Source organism: Phalangium opilio, unplaced genomic scaffold (genome assembly GCF_054372755.1).
Source record: "Phalangium opilio isolate 3A_F unplaced genomic scaffold, DU_Popi_V2 ptg000043l_1, whole genome shotgun sequence".
NCBI lineage: Eukaryota > Metazoa > Arthropoda > Arachnida > Opiliones > Phalangiidae > Phalangium > Phalangium opilio.
Window position 1 is genome coordinate 2,516,693 of NW_028324167.1, and position 20,064 is coordinate 2,536,756.

At 36.8% G+C, this 20,064-nt stretch overlaps 1 protein-coding gene and 2 long non-coding RNA genes across 3 annotated transcripts; 2 read left to right on the forward strand and 1 right to left on the reverse strand.

Annotated features, from left to right (window-relative positions):
• Positions 1–7,592: 7,592 nt before the first annotated feature.
• Positions 7,593–8,144, forward strand: LOC149677350 (uncharacterized). Its single transcript, XR_016366416.1, has 3 exons — positions 7,593–7,701; positions 7,758–7,885; positions 7,968–8,144. It is a non-coding gene; the product is annotated as an uncharacterized LOC149677350 (long non-coding RNA).
• Positions 8,145–17,200: 9,056 nt separating this feature from the next.
• Positions 17,201–18,025, forward strand: LOC149677351 (uncharacterized). Its single transcript, XR_016366371.1, has 2 exons — positions 17,201–17,461; positions 17,529–18,025. It is a non-coding gene; the product is annotated as an uncharacterized LOC149677351 (long non-coding RNA).
• LOC149677352 (uncharacterized) lies at positions 17,454–19,876 on the reverse strand. Its single transcript, XM_089837300.1, has 3 exons — positions 19,297–19,876; positions 19,007–19,183; positions 17,454–18,920 (listed from the first exon to the last, which is right to left on the reverse strand). The coding sequence occupies exons 1-3, from the start codon at positions 19,583–19,585 to the stop codon at positions 17,566–17,568; spliced, it is 1,821 nt and encodes a 606-aa protein (XP_089693426.1). The 5' UTR covers positions 19,586–19,876; the 3' UTR covers positions 17,454–17,565.
• Between the last annotated feature and the right edge of the window lie 188 nt (positions 19,877–20,064).

The window sequence follows — 20,064 nt, forward strand, 5'->3', positions numbered from 1 at the left end:
AACAGCTCTCTATCTAGAGTCCGTTCGTACAGAAATCTGTTTCTGGCTTTGAGTTGGGTATTGTAGGCATTAGGTTTTTGGCATGGACAACCGTGAAAGTAGCAACCGTGAAAATCGTAAAATTTGGGCGGAGTTTCACTATAGCCGTCAACTAAATAGCGACCCACCCGATATTCACCCCCATAGCTTAAAGCCGTTCGCAATTTTATATCCTCTGTTTTTTCCACCCAAGCGAGATATTTTAAGCTAATCTGACTGTGATTTAATTTTGCGTTATAGCCGTTAGAAGGAACAATGCCCATGCTGTAAGGTTTATAGTAATTGTTAAGATAGATAGTGGTTAAATCACCCGCCAAAGTAATATTTTTTAAGCAAAAAGGGTCTAATTTTGTTAGATCAACGTAAATTTTTCTAAAAGCTTCGACGCCTTGTCTAGGGACTCGGACATCTTGAATGCAATATTTAATAAGCTCCTCTTTGATGTTAAAATAGATCCTTCCATTGACGCGTACCAAGTTTGAAAATCCCGATAATCATTGGCCTTCATTTGAGCCACGTTAAAGTACGAAGTCTCAGGGATGACGCCAATGTAATTGAGATTTTCTTCGGTATGAAAATCAAATGGAAAGAATCCTTTCGCCACATCGCCGAGGTTAAACATGCTGGTGAAGTTACGCAAAGGCTGACTAATATAATTAAAGCTATCGAGAAATCTAATTTGCGGTCCCTCGAGATGAATCATCAAAATTTTACTGCCGTCAAAGATAACGGCAGGTGTGACGTGTCTATGAACTAGAGCGTTAAGAATTAAGAAGTTATCAAAAGCTTTCGCGTAATGAGCTACTACTTGCGTGTTAGTAAAGCGCGGTTGATACGTTTTACGTTTTTGTCCAGTTAAAACTACCTGCTCTACGCTAAATAAATAATTTAAAAATTGCTCGACGCAATTGGCACAGGGGCCAGGAAAAAAGTAGCGGTGGCATTCGTCGCAACGTTTTAAAACGTCCTCGTTGGTTAAATGAAAAGCTTCTCCTTGCCACCGAAAACATATATAGGGTTTTGTATCCTCGGGGTATTTATGCTCTTTTAACAATTCGTATTTGTAAAAAGATTTCAAGCATAAATCGCAAGAAATACAACCGCCCAACATGCCGTGCCAAAATTTCGCGGGGTGGATATGGTCGCCAATTTTTAATAGATAGATAAATTTAGGAGCTTGGGGTCCTTTGAAAAATATGGTAAAATTATTCGCAGCTTCAACTATTACGATCCGATAATGGGGAGCTAAATAATTTTGAAATTTTTGAATATCTTCTAGAGTAACGTAACCCTCGGGGACTCCGGCTTTTCAGTGCAAGATTTTTGCAATATTACCCACAAGGGTGCTATTACGTTTCAGTTTTTCAAAATTGTTCTGGTTAAAGGGCGAACCTTGCTTATTTTGTTGATAAAAATTGCGATCGGCCATCTCTTTACCCAAAACTAAACTCCGAGCAAAACAGAGGTTATCATTGTTCTCCATAAAAATAAATTGGTTATTTTGTTTAACGAAATAATCCAAATTAACCAACGTTCTATTTTTAATGGATTTATAATAAGTCCCTATATTTGCATCCAAGTTTAGAAAAATTATGTCAAACTGAAAATCTTCCCCATTAAAGACAAAGTCCCGGCTAGATCGCGTTACTCAATAGATTGTGCGCATAATTCACTTACTAGTGAATTTGTCAATTTTTATAAATTTAATATTTACGGGGGTTGTCAATAAGGGGGAGCTTAAAACAAATCGAACTCGATTATACCCGGGGTTCTCGGTTACTAATTTGCGTATAACTTCGTCGAGAATTTTTCGAAAAATTCGAAAATAATCTCTTGTTGGGATGTCTTCCAGATTTTTGAAAGCTATACGCAAATCGATTTGTTTACAGAGCCACTTGCGACTCGTTTTGTCTATTTGCCGCTTAATTGTGTAGTACCGTTTTACCTGGGCGTGTTCCTCCCTCTCACTACCCTCCGAGTCGCTGCCGCTGCTGCTGCTCGAACTCATTTTTTAAATCTCTATCAGAAATAAAAAAAATTAGAACAAAATTTTGGTTTGTAAATTTATTGTTAATAAGATACTTACTTTGCTGGGCGGCTGCTGTTTGGCTTCTTCGTCTTGTTTGACGACCTCAACAAGCTTCTTGAAGGCGTTAAGGAATTTAACGCCTTCTTTGTTGTTTTTTTAAGACTGTCTTCAGTCTTTTGTGATCGCACTCCCAGACCTTATCAGTCTGGGAGTTTCTAATGTCCGGAAACTTACAGACCGCGACGTCTACGTAAAAATCCCCCTGGCGTGGGGGGACTTTTGTCTCGAAGTACTGCCCTTCTTTTCTGAGGCGAAAGGAGCCCTCAATACCACTGGACCCAACGATGTTTTTCTGCAGGACTTCCTGCACAAATAACTCGTCGTCCGAGTCTATCAGTATCTCCGGGGCAGCCGGTGTTAGAAAATGGCCTAAGGAATGACGACCGCTACTCGGTCCTGGTCGAGCACCGGGAGACGTTGACGGTGAATCGATAAGTGACTGGGAGAGGGACTGTGATTCCTGATACTTGTTCATTGTTGATAGTTCGATTGTGAAAATCCAATGCCCATGCTCGAGCTTTTATACCAAAATCTCAGGGCCATTTTTTTAGAATACAGGCCCAGACATGTTTTTTTTTATAACACAACCTTATTCTATTCTTATTAAGAGTTTAAAAAAAAATAATTATGTCTGATACGCTATTTTTTAATTTAACCTAAAATACATTTTTTTATTGCGGAGTTGATACTAAAGATTAAAGAGGACATTAATATATCTATCTATATAAAAAATAACCTCTATAGTTTAATATTAATATACATTTATTTAGATTTAAATCATGTTAAAAAACAATTTCCGTCCCTCTAAAAGTAATTAGTTTTAACCTTAACTAATAAATTGTTTTTACCTCTCCGTGTGACGTAGTCCAGGAGAGGTTCTGTAACGGCCGTGTCTGTGTGTGTGTCTGTGTGTGTGTGTGTGTGTGTGTGTCTGTGTGTCTGTCCGTTGTTACACCCACGTGACCGCGTTCGCAATTTGCGTATCGGAGCAAACGTGTTCCCAATTTCCGGACCGCATTGACAGGTCACAGAAATTTAGAAAATTGTATTTCTCTCCGTTGGCTACTCTATACTTGAGTTCTCACACCACCATGTTTGGTCTTCGTCCATCCCTCATGGTCACCAGTCTGTACATACTGGCTTCTAATCACCACCATCTACTGGTCTTCGTCCATCCCACATGGACACCAGTCTGTACATACTGGCTTCTAATCACCACCATCTTCTGGTCTTCGTCCATTCCACTTGGACACCAGTTTGTACATACTGGCTCCTAAACACCACCATCCACTGGTCTTCCGTCAACTCCACATAGACACCAATCTGTATCATTGGCTTCTAACACCACCATCCACTGGTCTTCCGTCTATTCCACATAGACACCAATCTGTATCATTGGCTTCTACTCCATTATCATCGTTTGGTTTTAGGATATACGCGGCGATCAGCTAGGGTTTCGAGAAACGTCTAGCCTCCCTAAGGTGGGATCGCCACCAAAGGTTTTCGCAATTGCGCTTTTTCCTTACTATTATAATGGAAACGAATCGTATATATACCCCATAATTTGAAGAAAGTGGGCAAGAGGGGTACCCTTCACTTTAAACGTCAATATTAGCAAAGTTTGAGATGATAATAGGTATAACTTTATTTTAAACGATTTAACTATTATTAATGTTAATTATTGAAGATTAAAATAATTAAAAATAATTATATTTATTTAAATATTAAAGATAAACCTCTCGTGCAAAGAGAGAGATTATCATCGCCTCCTATATCTGCCAAGGCCCGTGCATGCGATATATTTCATTCATTGCCTCCTATCTATCAAGGCCCGTGCATTGCGATATATTTTTCAAAACAACAACCTAAATGGGAAGCTCCTCTCAGAAACATAATAATTTCTTTTCTCTGTATATGAAATGAAAATATGGATAATATTGCGCTCCTTCTTTAATGGTATCAATCCTTGCCTGTCTATTAATATTTTACGAAGTAGTAATACGGTTTTAGCGAAGTCTAGAGAGGATAAACATAAGCGAGATTGTTTCGGAAAAAAAATACTGCTTCCACTAATGGGTTTATACTCCTTGTTACTCTTGTTGTCTGTGTGTGTCCGTCCATTGTTACACTAGTGCGTCGCGTTAGCAGTTAGCCTTGTGTTTATGTGTTAAGAAATCATACAGAACCTTAATATTCCCTTTTTCCATAATATAAAGTGAATATGTGGAAGTATTTTTCGTAATTATGATGCATTTAGTACTTTTGTAGCTTTAAAGCTCTGTTTCATTTTGATATTCCAAAGATTTTTTTTAAAATTGTTATTTGAAATGGCTGTTTATATATTGCTTAAGCTATACTACATCTGTATATAGAATAATCCTTGGTTTAGTGATTTCATGAAGAAAACTAAGACCTAGATTCCGGCGCGTATAACAAGTATTATCCGCAATAGGCTTAGTGAAACAAAGAGTAAATAATTGAGGCCTGAGGTGAAGTTACTGAAGTAAACTCTTGGCTTTGATTTTCGTGTCTGAAATGAAGAGACATCAACGGTTCAGAGTGAGCCGAAAGTTAAATACACTCTTAAATAATAATAATAAGGTTAGTAAAAGGGCTAATGGTAAACGGGTATTAACTACAGACTTATTATTCTCTTTATGGTGCGCATTGACTATTAGTGCGTCTAGCTACAATTTAGCTTTGTTGTTATTTAATGTTAACATTCATGTTGGCAAACTAAGAATATTGTTGAGGTGAGACGAGACGATAGTGTTTACACTGCAAACCAGTTGTGAATGTAGCTTTCAGAATATAGGGTAAACAGCTGAAGCGTAGACTTCATTTCCTGTTCTTTTCCCCATTGACTTATTTCCATGTCTCCAAGATTTATCCTTATTGGATGTAAAATGTCGTCTGCTTTACTGTACATTCGCTATGTTTGGAATAATGCTTCAATATTTCGTAAATTTTTACTTCAAAAAAGTGAAATAATTCCATATCTAGGTAAATACGTTTGTAGTAGTAGACCTCTTGACACGGAGAGGTAATATTTTGGTTTTCCCAACTTGTTCTTATATAAAGCGATCCCGTGAGAATTATTCAAATTTAATTATTCGAAACACACCCAAACAAGCTTTTGCATACGAATAATATTTGTCCCCTCAGGCTTCTATCAAAGTAACTCTTTTTTAACCTTCGCTAAAGGGTTTTTTATATAACACGATCTCGTTTGAATTATTTAAAACACGCCTAGACAACTTTTTTGCATACGAAAAAAAAACTTAGACCTCGGAGAGATTTTGTAATTTTATGCCTATATATCTAATTAACTTTTTGCTATTTATTGAATTTTAAGAATCTTGAAAGTATTGGCTAGACACTATTAGATTTGACCTCGCTAATTTAGTATATAAGCCCCGTGTTTCAAAATGAAAGTTATCACTTGTTTTCTAAAGACTTCAACAGTACCTCTTTAAAATGTCTTTTTCCAACGCCTCTCGTTTGCCCTGCCTGCCTGTCATCAAAATCCATCCGGCAGCGCTTACTCCCCGTCGTGCCACTCCCCAGTCGGCCGGACTGGACTTGTATTGTCCAGTCGATACCGTAATTGATCCTCACTGTATCAAAATTGTGTCGACTGGGTTAGGCGTTATGCAGCCGGCGGACAGCTACGGTCGCATTGTTGGCCGTAGCAGCTTGACGGCCCAAGGGCTTTTTGTCGCCGAGGGGACGATAGGTATGTTTATTAGTTATTTTATAAGGCCCAAAAATATAATATTTCTTAACAATAATAGACGCCGACTATGGGGACCCCTAAAAGTGGTCATTGCCAACGTCAAGGACACCGCCTACACTGTTCGGCGTGGCGATAGAGTCGCCCAATTGATAGTTACGCCGGTTATATTGCTAAGACCGGTGGAAGCGGCGGTAAATATTTTCAAGTTTTTTAATTTAGGTTTCAACATGTAACACATTTTTTATGTTGTTTCTAGAGTCTAACCCCTACATCACGTGGCAGGGGGGGGGTTCGGCTCGACCGGTGTTTAGTCTTTTTAAATGGTGGTGGGATTATTTTTTCATGTAACTAGTTTTGTTTTATATATTTTTGTTATTTTGTATTAATCTTTTGTATATTATAATATCATGTGTTATTAAAAATCTTTATTCGTATATTTGTTATTCTTTTCAGACTTATAATAATAGGCTTATTTTCTAACTCCGCCTTAATTAACCTATCCAATGATATTATCTCTTTACTTACGCTCCGACTAATAAGACAAGTATGAACCAATTAAAACTGCCGCTTAACTCGCTAGTATGTTACATATAGCACGTACTACCTATTTAAATATCATTTACTATCGTAACAGACTTAATATGCTGTGCCTCATTTTCTTTTTTGTTTACGGGTTAATAGTCAACGTTTTGTTAACTCTTTACGAAATTGAGCGGCGAAGCAGAAAACAATTGGAAAATAAACCACGACGCCGTCCTACTGATCTCCCTTCCGAGTCAAATAACGATACGGGGTCAACGTGAAAAATTAACTCATTAAAACATGTATGTTTATCTCTGCTAGTTGTTGACTATTTTGTAATATATATTTTGTATTTATTTATTACACATATCTGTACAGCTTATAAAAAGTAAATATCTGATGTCTTAAAATCTGTGTTTTTATTAACTTTAGGCCTACAGAAAGCTGCCGCCGTATTCTGCAGGCTTAGCCTTCCGCGCCCACTTGGATTCTCGTCGCTCATTGGTCCGTAAAGGAACTGGATTCTGGCTTCTTATTGGCGGCTTAGGTTTCGACTTTCAAGACGAAATTGAATTGCGGATGTCCACCAAATTTGAAATACGGTTTTTCGATTGGTAAATCGTTCAGCGTCATCAATCGGTTAACTCACCGGTGCTTTTGGTTTAGTTTCTGAGGCTGAACGTAGCAGACTACACTTCATCATTGTTAGAGGCGACTTGGGTACACCGGTATGGTTAATATTTTGCTAAGAACGGATGCCTATTTAAACTTTTTGAACAGGTATGCTTTTATTTTATCAATTGCAAATTATCTGTGACAATATAGTTGAATAAAAGTAAACGTTCATTTATAGTGTAAGACGTTTCAGCTCGTGATCGAAAATTATTTCAACCAAGGCTTAGGTGTTATGTAAGTTTAATCATTAATGTGACTTCATTTATCGTTCTGCTTAGGTGTTATGTAAGTTTAATCATTAATGTGACTTCATTTATCGTTCTGCGTCGTTATTAAATAACATGAGCATCGAATGAGCCAACTGACCATTATTAAAGCCATTCAATTCTCATAATAATTATATAATTAATGCAATATAGAATATTAATTATAGTATATAATATTATCCTACTGATATGCTGAAGTGGGTTCACTCAAGGGTAATGAGACAGAAACGTCATTCAGTATAACCATTCAAAGTATCACAGCCCCATAGGCAATCCTACCCCAATGGGATACCATTGACTGTACGTGTGATATAATCAAAGAAAGACATTATGATAGATGGGTTTAAAAGTAAATGTTGCAGTACGTTCAACTGGTAAATATGGTTAATGAAGTGTCTAACAATATAAATGAGTTTTTGTTGTGCTAAAGATTTGGGATAAAACAGTGGTATAATTGACAGTGTCACACGAATGGGCTACTACAGTCAATATTGATAACGTCCACGCTTCAATCTATAATACATACTTGAAATTGTTATAATTAACATCAAATACCATGTATTTACCACTTTATTTAGAAAATATTACAAAAATTTAATAATGTTTTAAGGCTTCACAAAGGTTTGATCTTAATATACAGGATTTGCACATCTGGAGGAATCATACCATTTACACCAGGAGGACAGAAACCCGTCTCTTTTTGTCCTCCATGCAGCCCGGCCTTCTGGTGTAAGTTTCATTTATGCTCCATTTGTGTAAACTATCTATATACAGGATTTGCTGCTACTTAATGTCACCTCAAATGAAGTAACATCAGCCTGCTTGTGTTTGAAGGTACATTTGGATGCAAAATGTTATAAATAAACAATTGTATGACAACGGCAAAAATTTGCTCTCTTGTCATGAGAGTAGCGACAACGTTTCTTCATAAACTGGTCAAAATAAAGCAATATGTTCTGAAATATCGTTCTGTATAAATTTATTATAATTTTAATTTTAAATTAGATTTTTGGTAGAAAGTATGAATAAAACTGATTGAAGCCAACATATTACAAGAAGCTTCCTGTTTCGCCTTTTTCGTTTGCCAAATTGACCATTTAGGCAAATCTTAGATTTAAGTGATAGTAGAGTGTAAGTTTGCCTAATATAGAAGTGTGTCGTCTTTATATGTGAAACTGGAGAAGCTACATCGTCAGTTAAATCGTTAGTTCAAAAGCCAAAATAAGTTGAACGCAATCAATAAGATACGTTTCATTCAAGGTTATACCATAGAGTGTGCGACACTATCGAAACAGGGTGAAGTCTTAATGGTGTCCTTTCGTTCTAGCATTTATATGTCGAATGTCATTCATGTAATTGGTAATCTTCACGATATGTATCACTTATTATTGGTACAAGTACGTGTATTGATATTCGATCAAGGTACTCGATACCAACAATTAGTACTCATCCAGGACTAACAGAAATTAGAAATGCCAAGATTAAACCCGGGAATTATAACCGAAAATCTATTGTTTTAGGCTTCTTCAACCTACAGCAGCGTTTTTACGCTCGTTTTTCTCAGCTTATTACTTGGTGACATGATACATTCTACCCGTGAACTGGAATGGTATATCAGAACAGTTACGTCTTCAATTTCTGTGCATTGGAATCTCTCTTTCATAAAGACAAATAGGCTCTCTAAAGCCTAACCAGTGTATTGCGCACAATATATCTTAGATAGTCTTGCATGGTTCAGCTACACACGCCCCGTTTAATGATAAAACACCTCTGCTACAAGGTTTTTGACGACAATGCTATATTTTATTAAAGATTGTGAAGTTATATTATTAAAATGTAAAATTATACTTCGTCTACCATAAAGTGCACTATCGTTACACATTAAATACTTGAATAAACTTCCATTCCAGAGTCATGTTACCGAGATACAGTACACTAACCCTAAACATGTGGGAATTGGGGAAAATAGTCTGCTATTTGAAGGTTCACGAAATAGATGGCGTAAAGAACCTAAACATAGAGGTTAAAGGTTATTGCACTGACCTTTGACGATAACCGACACAAAATGCTGACATTACACCGTACGTTCAGTGTCAATTGAAAAGCTAACTGAACTGAACCACTATCTTTCCTTGCTTGCATGAACATCCAATCTCAGCCCAGAATCCAATTTCGCCTCGAAACCTAAGCCACCAATCAAAAGCCAGAATCCAGTTCTCCATGGACCAATGAGCGACGAGAATCCAAGTGGGCGCGGAAGGCTAAGCCTGCAGAATACGGCGGCAGGTTCGGGCCAGCAAGCTAAGGATGACGTCAAGGTTGAATATAGCTTTTAGTTTTGGTTTAAGTTAAGAAGGTGATGTCATGAAACTAACAGGCAGGAGCTCGGGCTAGTCCAGACTTGTCTGGAAAGTTTGGTTTGAGTCTGGTGGATGAGGGTCTGGCCGCCATCTTGGGGTGGCGGCCATCTTGGATCTCTGCGAATCTGTACAGTCCCTACTACTATAGCAGACGATGTTTTTGGTGGACTATATCTGGCACCAAAGTCTGCTCGGAATTTTTTTTTTGTAATAACGGACTAACGGTGGATACTGAGGTTCGTCTTATCCGATCGCGACATAAATATACACAATATAATTAATTACTTTATTCAAACAGCTGTAACCGTTGGTATTAAGATAAAACTTCATTTTGTGACTTCAACCCACTAAATAGTCAATACCCAGGTAAGCCAAGGCTTAATTAACAATCTGTGCCCACTGGAATGATTGGGGTCGGGTTTTCAAAAGATGAAAGCAAGGTTTTAAAAGATGCCGAAACACAATGTTATAAATGTGTTTTAGGGCCAAAATATTCCTTATTTCTTTTGAATTAATTGACTGCTACAAGAGGTTGGAAACGAAATCACCGTCTCTTACTTTTTGGGTTTTAAAAGATCGTGAGTGATTTCTTTTCCCAACCTCTTGTAGCTATCATTTAATTCAAGAAGAAATTTAGAAAAAAATTGGCACTGAAACACATTTTAGTTTTTTAATAGTGTACATACGTTACTCGCTGGGTTTTTCATTATCAATTTTAGTCCCAAAAAAGATTAAAAAGCCGTTGAAATCCATTTTTAAACTCTAATACTCGTTAAGCCTAGGCTAATTATAAGCAGACGATGCGTATTTTTAAAAAGAGTTTCCAGACGCGATTTCCCAGATCTCCTTTCGAGACTTTGCAGCCACGCTATTGGTTGGAAAATAAAGCTCAAATTTCCTACGAGTGGTGGCACTGGCGTAATGATTTTGGTTAATAACCGTGACGTAAGCGGGTGCCATTGCCCTCTATATTGTGGAAGCTAGCGTCCAAGACTCCTTTGTCATCTGCTCCTGGTTCTCGTTGTATAAGGACCTGAACAAGGTATAAAGTGCTCAACAGTCAACGTGCTTTAATAGACGATATAGAGACTTCAAAAAAAAAAAACTACCATAAATTTGCGACAGAAAGGTAATTTATCCGTTAATTAATCGGTAATATATAGTTAATTTATCCGGCAATTTATAGGTAATTTATCCGGTAAATCATCGATAATTCGTAAGTAATTTATCCGGTAACTCCTCGGTAATTTATCCGGTAACTCATCGGTAATTTATCCGGTAATTCATCGGTAATTTATCCGATAATTAATCGGTAATGTATAGTTAATTTATCCGGCAATTTATAGGTATTTTATCCCGTAAATCATCGATAATTCATAAGTAATTTATCCGGTAATTCATCGGTAATTTATCCGGTAATTCATCGGTAATTTATCCGGTAAATCATCAGTAATTCATAAGTAATTTATCCGGTAATTTATCGGTAATTTATCCGGTAAATCATCAGTAATTCATAGGATGATTTAGGGATCCGCGACATTTAGGCGTCGAGACATTTACGTGACAAAACCTTTTCCACTATTTCTTCTAAAAATCCGTAATGACCTCTCAATTTGGCAACCCGTGTTTTGTCACTGTGCGTCACGGCATGACTATGTTCGCAATCCCCATTAAAGGACACGAAAACGTACCTGATTTTACAAAACATATCCTAAAATAATAAAAAAAACATACCCTAAACTAAGTTTTGAAGTCAATGAATATAAACAACAATAGTTTGGAAAAGGCATATTATTTTGAGAAGTCAAAGAAGATAAACAATAATTTGGAAAAGGCATATTATTTTGGGAAGTCAATGAAAATTAACAACAATATTTTGGAAAAGGCATTAATTTTGGGAAGTCAAAGAAGGTAAACAACAATATCTTGGAAAAGGCATATTATTTTGGGAAGTCAATGAAGATAAACAACAATATTTTGGAAAAGGCAAAATATTCTGGGAAGTCAATGATGATAAACAACAATATCTTGGAAAAGGCATATTATTTTGAGAAGTCAAAGAAGATAAACAATAATTTGGAAAAGGCATATTATTTTGGGAAGTCAATGAAAATTAACAACAATATTTTGGAAAAGGCATTAATTTTGGGAAGTCAAAGAAGGTAAACAACAATATCTTGGAAAAGGCATATTATTTTGGGAAGTCAATGAAGATAAACAACAATATTTTGGAAAAGGCAAAATATTCTGGGAAGTCAATGATGATAAACAACAATATCTTGGAAAAGGCATATTATTTTTCGAAGCCAAAGAAGATAAACAATAATTTGGAAAAGGCATATTATTTTGGGAAGTCAATGAAGATAAACAACAATATTATGGAAAAGGCATATTATTTTGGGAAGTTAATGAAGATAAACAACAATATTTTGGGTAAAGGCATATTATTTTGGGAAGTCAATGAAGATAAACAAAGATATTTTGGAAAAGGCATAAATTATTTTGGGAAGTCAATGAAGATAAACAACAACATGGTTGAACTCTGATGTCAGTTGAATAAAAAGTATATAAGCCTAAATGTACTGGTTTTGTTCCTTTATTAAATATCTCAGATCTTTCACGAACATTTTACGGCAATGTCGCGGCGCCTAATTGTCTCGGCGCCTAAATGTCTCGGTGCCAAATTGTTGCGGAGCCTAAATGTCTCGGTGCCAAAATTGTCGCTGAGCCTAAATGTCGCGGCACCAAATTGTCGCGGAGCTTAACTGTCCCGGCGCCTAAGTGGCGGTGCCTAAATGACCGGCGCCTAAATGTCGCGGAGCCTAAATGTCTCGGTGCCAAATGGTCGCAGAGCCTAAATGTCTCGATGCCTAATTGTCGCGGAGCCTAAATGTCTCGGTGCCAAATTGTCGCGGAGCCTAAATTTCGCGGCACCTAACTGTCCCGGCGCCTAAGTGGCGGTGCCTAAATGACCGGCGCCTAAATGTCGCGGAGCCTAAATGTCTCGGTGCCAAATGGTCGCGGAGCCTAAATGTCTGGATGCCTAATTGTCGCGGAGCCTAAATGTCTCGGTGCCAAATTGTCGCGGAGCCTAAATTTCGCGGCACCTAACTGTCCCGGCGCCTAAGTGGCGGTGCCTAAATGACCGGCGCCTAAATGTCGGGGCCCGTTCCGCTTCAAAACGCATTGTACATCCTTTTAAAGAAAATGGATAGATTTTGACGCGCTCCCACAGCAGTTCAAGAAAATGGGGAAGTTCCAAGTAAATATCCACATATTTATTATGGGACTCAAAATTTTAATTAATGGTTTAGAGTTAATTTAAAACGTATTTCAGAATGCAAATCTGTTTTCCGGACGGTAGCGGCCTTCTTAAAGATTATGGTGTTGATATAGTAAGTTACGAATATAGCACGACAACGTCATTTTCAAAAAAAAAAAAAATAAGTCGGTGCATGATTTAGTTTTACCAGGAGTTCATAATATTATTATGAACTCCTGGTTTTACTTATGCCTTAAATATTACATAAAGCTCATAGAGTATAACATATATTTAATTTTAATTATAAATGATCTTTAATTGAAATCTTCGTATTTATTTTGAAGAATTTACTCGTTTTTTGAGATTGAAAAGAAATATATTATTACTGATTTTAAATTGTTTCTTTATTTAGGAGGAATTCCTTCATTACATAATATATCTAATTATGCTGAACTTGGTTTATCGAGCTCTGACATACGTAATCCTGTCAATCAAAGTATCCTGGAGATAAGTCTTTCAGATGAAATATTTATTAAAATAATTAAAACGGCTTACTCTGTCTATATTATAAATAATATTTAAATAAACATTAAAAAATTAGCTAAAAGAGCAATAGTTTATTTATTGGTTTTTTTGTACGGAGTTGCATGAACTCCAAGGTCTGTAAATGCGCAGAAAAATTGCACTATTGCTCTATCTCTCTTTCAACGTGGCGTTTTAACAATGAATTTGATGAACCTTTATTTATGTGGTATCTACAAAAATTAAATCCTGGAGTAAATTGTTTATTTGATTTAATGTTAATTTTAAAGTTTTTTGTCACATATTCTGAACAAGTTTATTTGTTAAATAGCAAAAATGTGTCCGGGTGAGGGATTTAGCTTTTGTTTTGTAACCCGGCACCGCTCAGAAAGAGAGAACAAGGATTGTCAGAAGAGTTTTTATTTATTTTCCTTTATAGCCACATCGTTTAGATTATACTTTGCTTTTACACATTTAATGTTTTATTCTCTCCAATCTATAGATTTGAGAAAGTGAATTGTTTGTCTTTATGTGTGTTTTTATACACAACCACAATTCGATACAGAATTTGACCAAACTATATGATTGATATTAGTAACCCTATGGGAAGGTCTTAGGAGTGGTTTGATTGCATTACCTTAAGTTGGGTTACCCCTACCCATTAAGTCGCTAAGTTCGCCTTATTCCAGACAATTTAGCTTTATGGTTGATTATCTTTTTCTCTAATTTCAAAGTTGTAAAAAATATTACTTTTTAAAAAACACAGCATAATGCTGGTATTTCAAACGGGTGGGTATAACTACTGTTTGGTGTCTACATAGGCAAGAAAATTCCTGGGGTGCGATTCAGCAGGCATGCGTTATGGCTTTAACGCAAGAAAACTTGCGTTATGATATCACTTTGCGTTAAATTTGAAAAAATGCGATTCACGTGTCGGCGTTACTATATCACGCGTTATCATAACGCCAAATGTCGGGGATATCGTATCGCCATCCGTTTGCTGGCGTTATAGGTTTATCACGAACGTTATAAACGTTTTCCCAATATTTTACCCGCAAAAATTCAAAATGGCTGCCCTCCGTGATGCTTTTTCAATTATTGGGCGCTGATTAAATTGAGGAAAGAACAAATTTAAATAGAGAAAGAGTTGTTAGAGATGATACCCAAGCGTTTGAACTGCCGAAAAAACTATTTTCGAATGCTTTTTCGGTTAACTTACCACTGACTATAGTTTAATTGAGGCTCTGCGAGAGTTTTACTGAGCCAAGGCCCACAATTATTTCAAACGATAGTAAAGTAAGCATTTGTTTTCTGCCTTTATTGAAGTGTAAGTTCAATACTTATAATCGATTTAATATGTTGCTATTTTATTATAAGAAGCTATTTATTATAGTACTGAATAATAATTCCGATGCGCATATTACATGCAGGGAAACAAACTACCAGGGACAAGCCTCCATACTAGATAATTACCCTCACGCCTAGAGACACCGCTAGAGTTGGCTAGCCTCTCACACGCAGTGAGCTTGGGATGCCACTAGTGGTGTCTCGTGGCGTGAGGAATATTGTACAGCATGGAGGCGTGTCCTTGAAAGTTTGTTTGTTTTGGCATAAGTTTATAAGATATGCTCCATAAGTATGACACTGCCTATACTTCTTAATGCTATACGGGATTTACGAGATGTTTTCTGTGGGCGCTGCCATAACCTGTCGGCGGCCTTTAGTTAGTGGCTGACATTGCCTGTCGTCGAACGCGCTTCGTAGCCTTGGCAGAACAACTCTCCGAAAAGAGGGCGTTAACCTCGTAAGTCCCATATGCTGAGAGGTAGTTCGAGAACAACGTGAGAATTGACTACACGCGGTTTTGCAGTCCATCTTCATTTTTAGTCTGTATAAAGCCTTTGACAGCCCTTCACCAGGCGTCGCTTTACGAGAATCTATGAAGTTTCCCCTACGTCACTTCATGACAAGCTTTCAGTAACCAGTGACAAACTTATAGAACATATCTTACGAACTTATGGTATTGGTTAATAGTTTACTTTTTTTCCACAGCTGCACTACCTTCGTGGCGCAGTTTCGTTGCGGCATAAGCGGCTAAATGTGCGTTTGTTTTTGTTCAAGTTTTATCAACTGAATAAATTTCCCCATTTACGGATAAGTTATTACCCTTTAATGTGGCTTCCTTTTCCAAATTAATGCTAATTAGCTCATTTATTGCAACACTTTCCACAATGTTGTTATTTTAGTTTTTTTTACACTAAAAAGAGGCGCACTTTTAGCCACTCGCGTTGCGACAAGCTGATTCCATCTTTAATCATAATTAATTTTCGAGAATTTAAAAGTTCCTATTACTACGTCTTTATTTTCTTTCCTAAAACTTAGCAACATATTCAGTTGCACTTCATAAACCTTTTTCCCACGTTTTCTAGGCATTGTTGGTATTTGTAAATGTGGTTATTCCGTCAATATTGTTGAAATTTTCGCGAGCAGACGACAAAATTCAAATTTTTGGCGCCCTAAATTATTTTCTTTGTTTACACTTTAAGTTATCCCCGCTAGATAGCGCAAAGGTCGTTGAATCGCATTTCAGAGTGATATTTAAAATTTGCGTTGTGAGGTTTGCGTTACGAGCGTAACGCTGAAAAATCATAACGCGTGATATAAAAAATTTATCACTGTGCAGGTAAATCGCACCCCTTGGTTTCTTTTCCATAAATAGTTAAAACACATGGGTGAACCGGTGGCATAGCTAGTCCCATTAGTATTTAAAATAGTTGTATAATTATTTGTTTTAATTGAAGGGAGAAAATATAAAAAATTGAAACCTATACTTGACGCATTTTTAATGTTATGTATTTTAGCGCCAAGAAGTAGTGAATGACTGATTCAGAAGGGATTCGAGGAATGACGTCGGGAAATTTTAACAAGTCAGCCAAGGTATCGAAGTACTTCTAGGTGTCAGTAAAGATAGAAATTTTGACAAGATAAAACATGAAATGCTGAAGAAAGCCAGCATCCACAAACTCCAGTACACTCTTGGAAATGTACGCTCCTTTTTCACGGAGTTTCCTAAAAATAATTCAGAATTGTCCATTTATTATTAAGTAAAAGTCTCAACGGACTGTCTGGCAATCAACGCTCAGCTCGAACCGCTCTATCTTGGAAGCTAGAATTTGCCAGGTACGTTACTCTTTAGTATGAACAAAGATCATCTCGAATCGGAGACCATCTTTAAAAATTGCGGTCAGAATTGTAAGAAACATTCTATACATATGAAAAAGATAAAGTACATGAAGGGGCATGTCAAGACCAATTTTTTCAAGTAGTAGCAGTGTCTCTATTTTTTAGTAGTTTTGGTCAATGTCGTGTGACTGTACGCGTGGAACGAGTCGTAGGGCAGATTTTGCGGAAATGCCGATGCCCATTCTCAATACGCTGATAACGCTACCAAATTCAGGCATGCCTTTTAGAGCTCAATTTTACGCAAAATATGCTTGATATGCTTAGGTTAGGTTAGGTTAGGTTAGGTTAGGTTGGGTTAGGTTTGGTTTAGCTATGTTAGGTTGGGCTGGGTTAGGTTAAGTTAGATTAGGTTTGGTTTGGTTTGTTCTGGTTGGGTTAAATTTCGCTGGGTTAAGTAAATGCTGAAGGGGTGATAATTTCTTAAAACGAGACTTTCGTGTCCAGAGAACAATTTGTCCCGAGACCCAATTTTTCCGGGACCAATTGGCCTTATTCCTGATCAGCGCCACCGAGGCGTAGCGGCGACTTTTGGAACTATAATAATACGGTAGCCAATCAGAGGTGGCGCTGGAGTCGATGGACTCTGATGGAGATCTGTTATTTTCCCGTTTTTGATTATTACCGCTTCAACTTCAAAACACATGTTTAAACTAATTATTATTAACCTAATAATCTCCAAATAGACCAAAATCGAATGAAAACTTACTCCGAAAGTCTTATTTCATAATATTAGACAGAATAAGAAAGGTAAAATCAACTTTTAATACTTTTGAAACCATATCGCTTGTTAAGCCTTGGCTATTTATTTTGGCAGTACATGGTTTTATTAATGGAAGTTAAAATCAAAACTTCTATTCCATTGCTAATACATCTTTTGTAAGTTTACCAACATCATCTGATGGTTTTTCAAACATTTCCTTGGCAAAATAAGGTAATAGATGCATATAATATATGCTTGTTAGTTTTGGATATAAAACCTTATTTATGAAGTCATTATTTTTCGTTATCATCAATATTTCAATGTTTTCTGGTGGTACATACACGACGAGAAAGCAAACAGGAAGATTACACACCAGTAATTGTCCTTGAATTTGGTGGTACACATCAGAATTTTTATGAAGCTCGAGCTCGCCAGTCGTTTCATCAAGATAAAGATAAAAACCTCCAGACGCCGCTTTATTTTTAATGTTTTCCTTATTTTTAAATATGGAATACGGGCATTTGATTTCCACAATATATATTTGGTCTTCAATTTTAATTAAGCGATCGGGGCTGGCTCCAAGAAAATAAAATTTTGGATTAACAATCAAACCAACTGACGTATTTTCTTCCATATTAATTTTCTCTCGAAATAAAGCAAATGCAGCAGATTCATATTTCAGGCCGTGGTCTAAAGACTTAGCTGTCACGAAAGATCGTTTTTGGAGGAATGTTTTTACAGGATCTGTTGTTTCCTTCATTTTTGTGAAAGTTCCATACATAGAAGCCGTAAGCCTGTGACTTCTTTGCTTGTGCCAGTAGTTTGATTTACTTTGCAAGCGAGTTTTGACCTCTACGTATTTAGCACAAGCCAAGTTGACTTTTATACTGTTTAAAACCGCGAGTTCATTTTCAGTCAAGTTAACTACGCTTTCGTTTCTTTCTCTGTCAGCTGTTTTATCAATTTGTTCCCATAAACTGTCAACTAAATCAGAATTTTGGCAAATTTTAGGTATAACTGGAACACATCCGTTTGATTTGATGGTGCCGATAACAGGGAGATTTAAGTTCATTTTTTCAAACAATTTCACAAAGTTTGTCAATTTTTCTTTAGATATTGGTTTTGCGTCAGCAGGCATTACATTGAAAGTCCTAATCGAGCTGCCCAAAACGGCTTTGTTCATTTTACTGGACTCGTGTTTCACAAATTCCAAATCACTAAATAGAAGAGGCTCATCGCTTTGCGGTTTTTTCACATGCCACATCTGAAGCTTGCTTGTACAAGTACCCCGTAATGGTAACTTCTCATCTCCTGATCGTATACAATCCAACAACTGGTACAGTAAAGCAACGGAATGCTTGCAATCACCATTAACTCCAGCTGGGCATGAGCATGTTATCCATTTAACTCTATTAGGATCGCTAGCAATGACGAAACAGGCAAACATATTGTATGTAGTTGGCCTCCGATCAGCATCACATGAAGCTCGGAAAAAAACCAAGTCCCCTAAATCGGTGAAAATTTAATTTATAAATATTACCCCAAAATGTTTCTTTCGGCAATATTGGATTCTTGAAACTATGATTTGCTACCTCGAAGGTTTGACTCGATGCCCAAAATTTTCTCTTCTCTAAACAGCATAAAGCCTTGCTGTCTTTCACGTTTAGTGAGAGCATGGCTTTCAGCTACGTTGTCCGACAAATCTGAAAGTTCGACTTTATTTCCCCAACCTTCCTTTGGTGTAACCCGTCCCTGGAGACGAAGCAATCCTTTATGCAAGAAGTTAATTACTCATCCTTCGATTGTAACAAGCATTAACAGACTCCCAACCATGTATTTACAATGGGGATCTGTTAGTTTTCGTTTTTCATAGATTTTATACCTTCTTTTGACATGTTTGGGTTGATTGCCATTATGTCGATGCACGCTGAGCATAACCAAGATTCTGGTAGCATGTTGAGCTTTTCTTCTTCTTCCAAATTTACACATTTTGGATGATACCACTCCATGCAAGTTTCACACTGAATCATTGTTTGGCAATCGTCTTTTGGCTGCTTACAAAGGCAAAATAGCCTCTGCGCTGACTCTTCGGAAAATTTCCTGGAAGCTACAAGACTGGTTTTGTTTTTGGGCTTTACTGAAGAATCATCTGCTGTTTTACGCTTTGACATTTTACACTTTAATCTCTAGTTTCGTGAAAATACTAAGATTTATTTAAGAAGATAGAGCATGTTGTCTCACTCTTTCATGCAATGGCATTTATGATTTAGCAGAAGCATATTCAGAACATAAGAAAAATAGAAAATAGGGAAACTGTCCTCCACCAGGGTAAGGGGATTTTTTTAAACTAGACATCACAACCAGGGTGAGAAATAAGGCGGTGTCACTGGGCAAATGACCAGTTTAAAAATTGCTTTGACCAGTTTATTTATTAAATGCCTGGGGGTCCAGTGGTCACCGTGACCACTTCTTAAATTCCCCATCTTTAGTAAATAATAAATTCCTAATAGTGGGTTATAGCAGAAGTATAAAACAAATAGACAGTATATAAAACCTAGAACCTTTTCAGGGCAGCTCTGACTTTATGTAGAAATATTAAGTGGTCATTGACCAGTTTTTTAACTGAAACCCTTGGGCTCTACTGGTCAAA

Coding starts and splice junctions, on each gene's coding strand:
- LOC149677352 (XM_089837300.1), bottom strand. CDS start 19,585: ATGTCAAAGCGTAAAACAGCAGATGATTCTTCAGTAAAGCCCAAAAAC. Junction 19,184..19,296: donor CCCAAACATGTCAAAAGAAG/GTATAAAATCTA, acceptor TCTTGCATAAAG/GATTGCTTCGTCTCCAGGGA. Junction 18,921..19,006: donor CATCGAGTCAAACCTTCGAG/GTAGCAAATCAT, acceptor TCACCGATTTAG/GGGACTTGGTTTTTTTCCGA.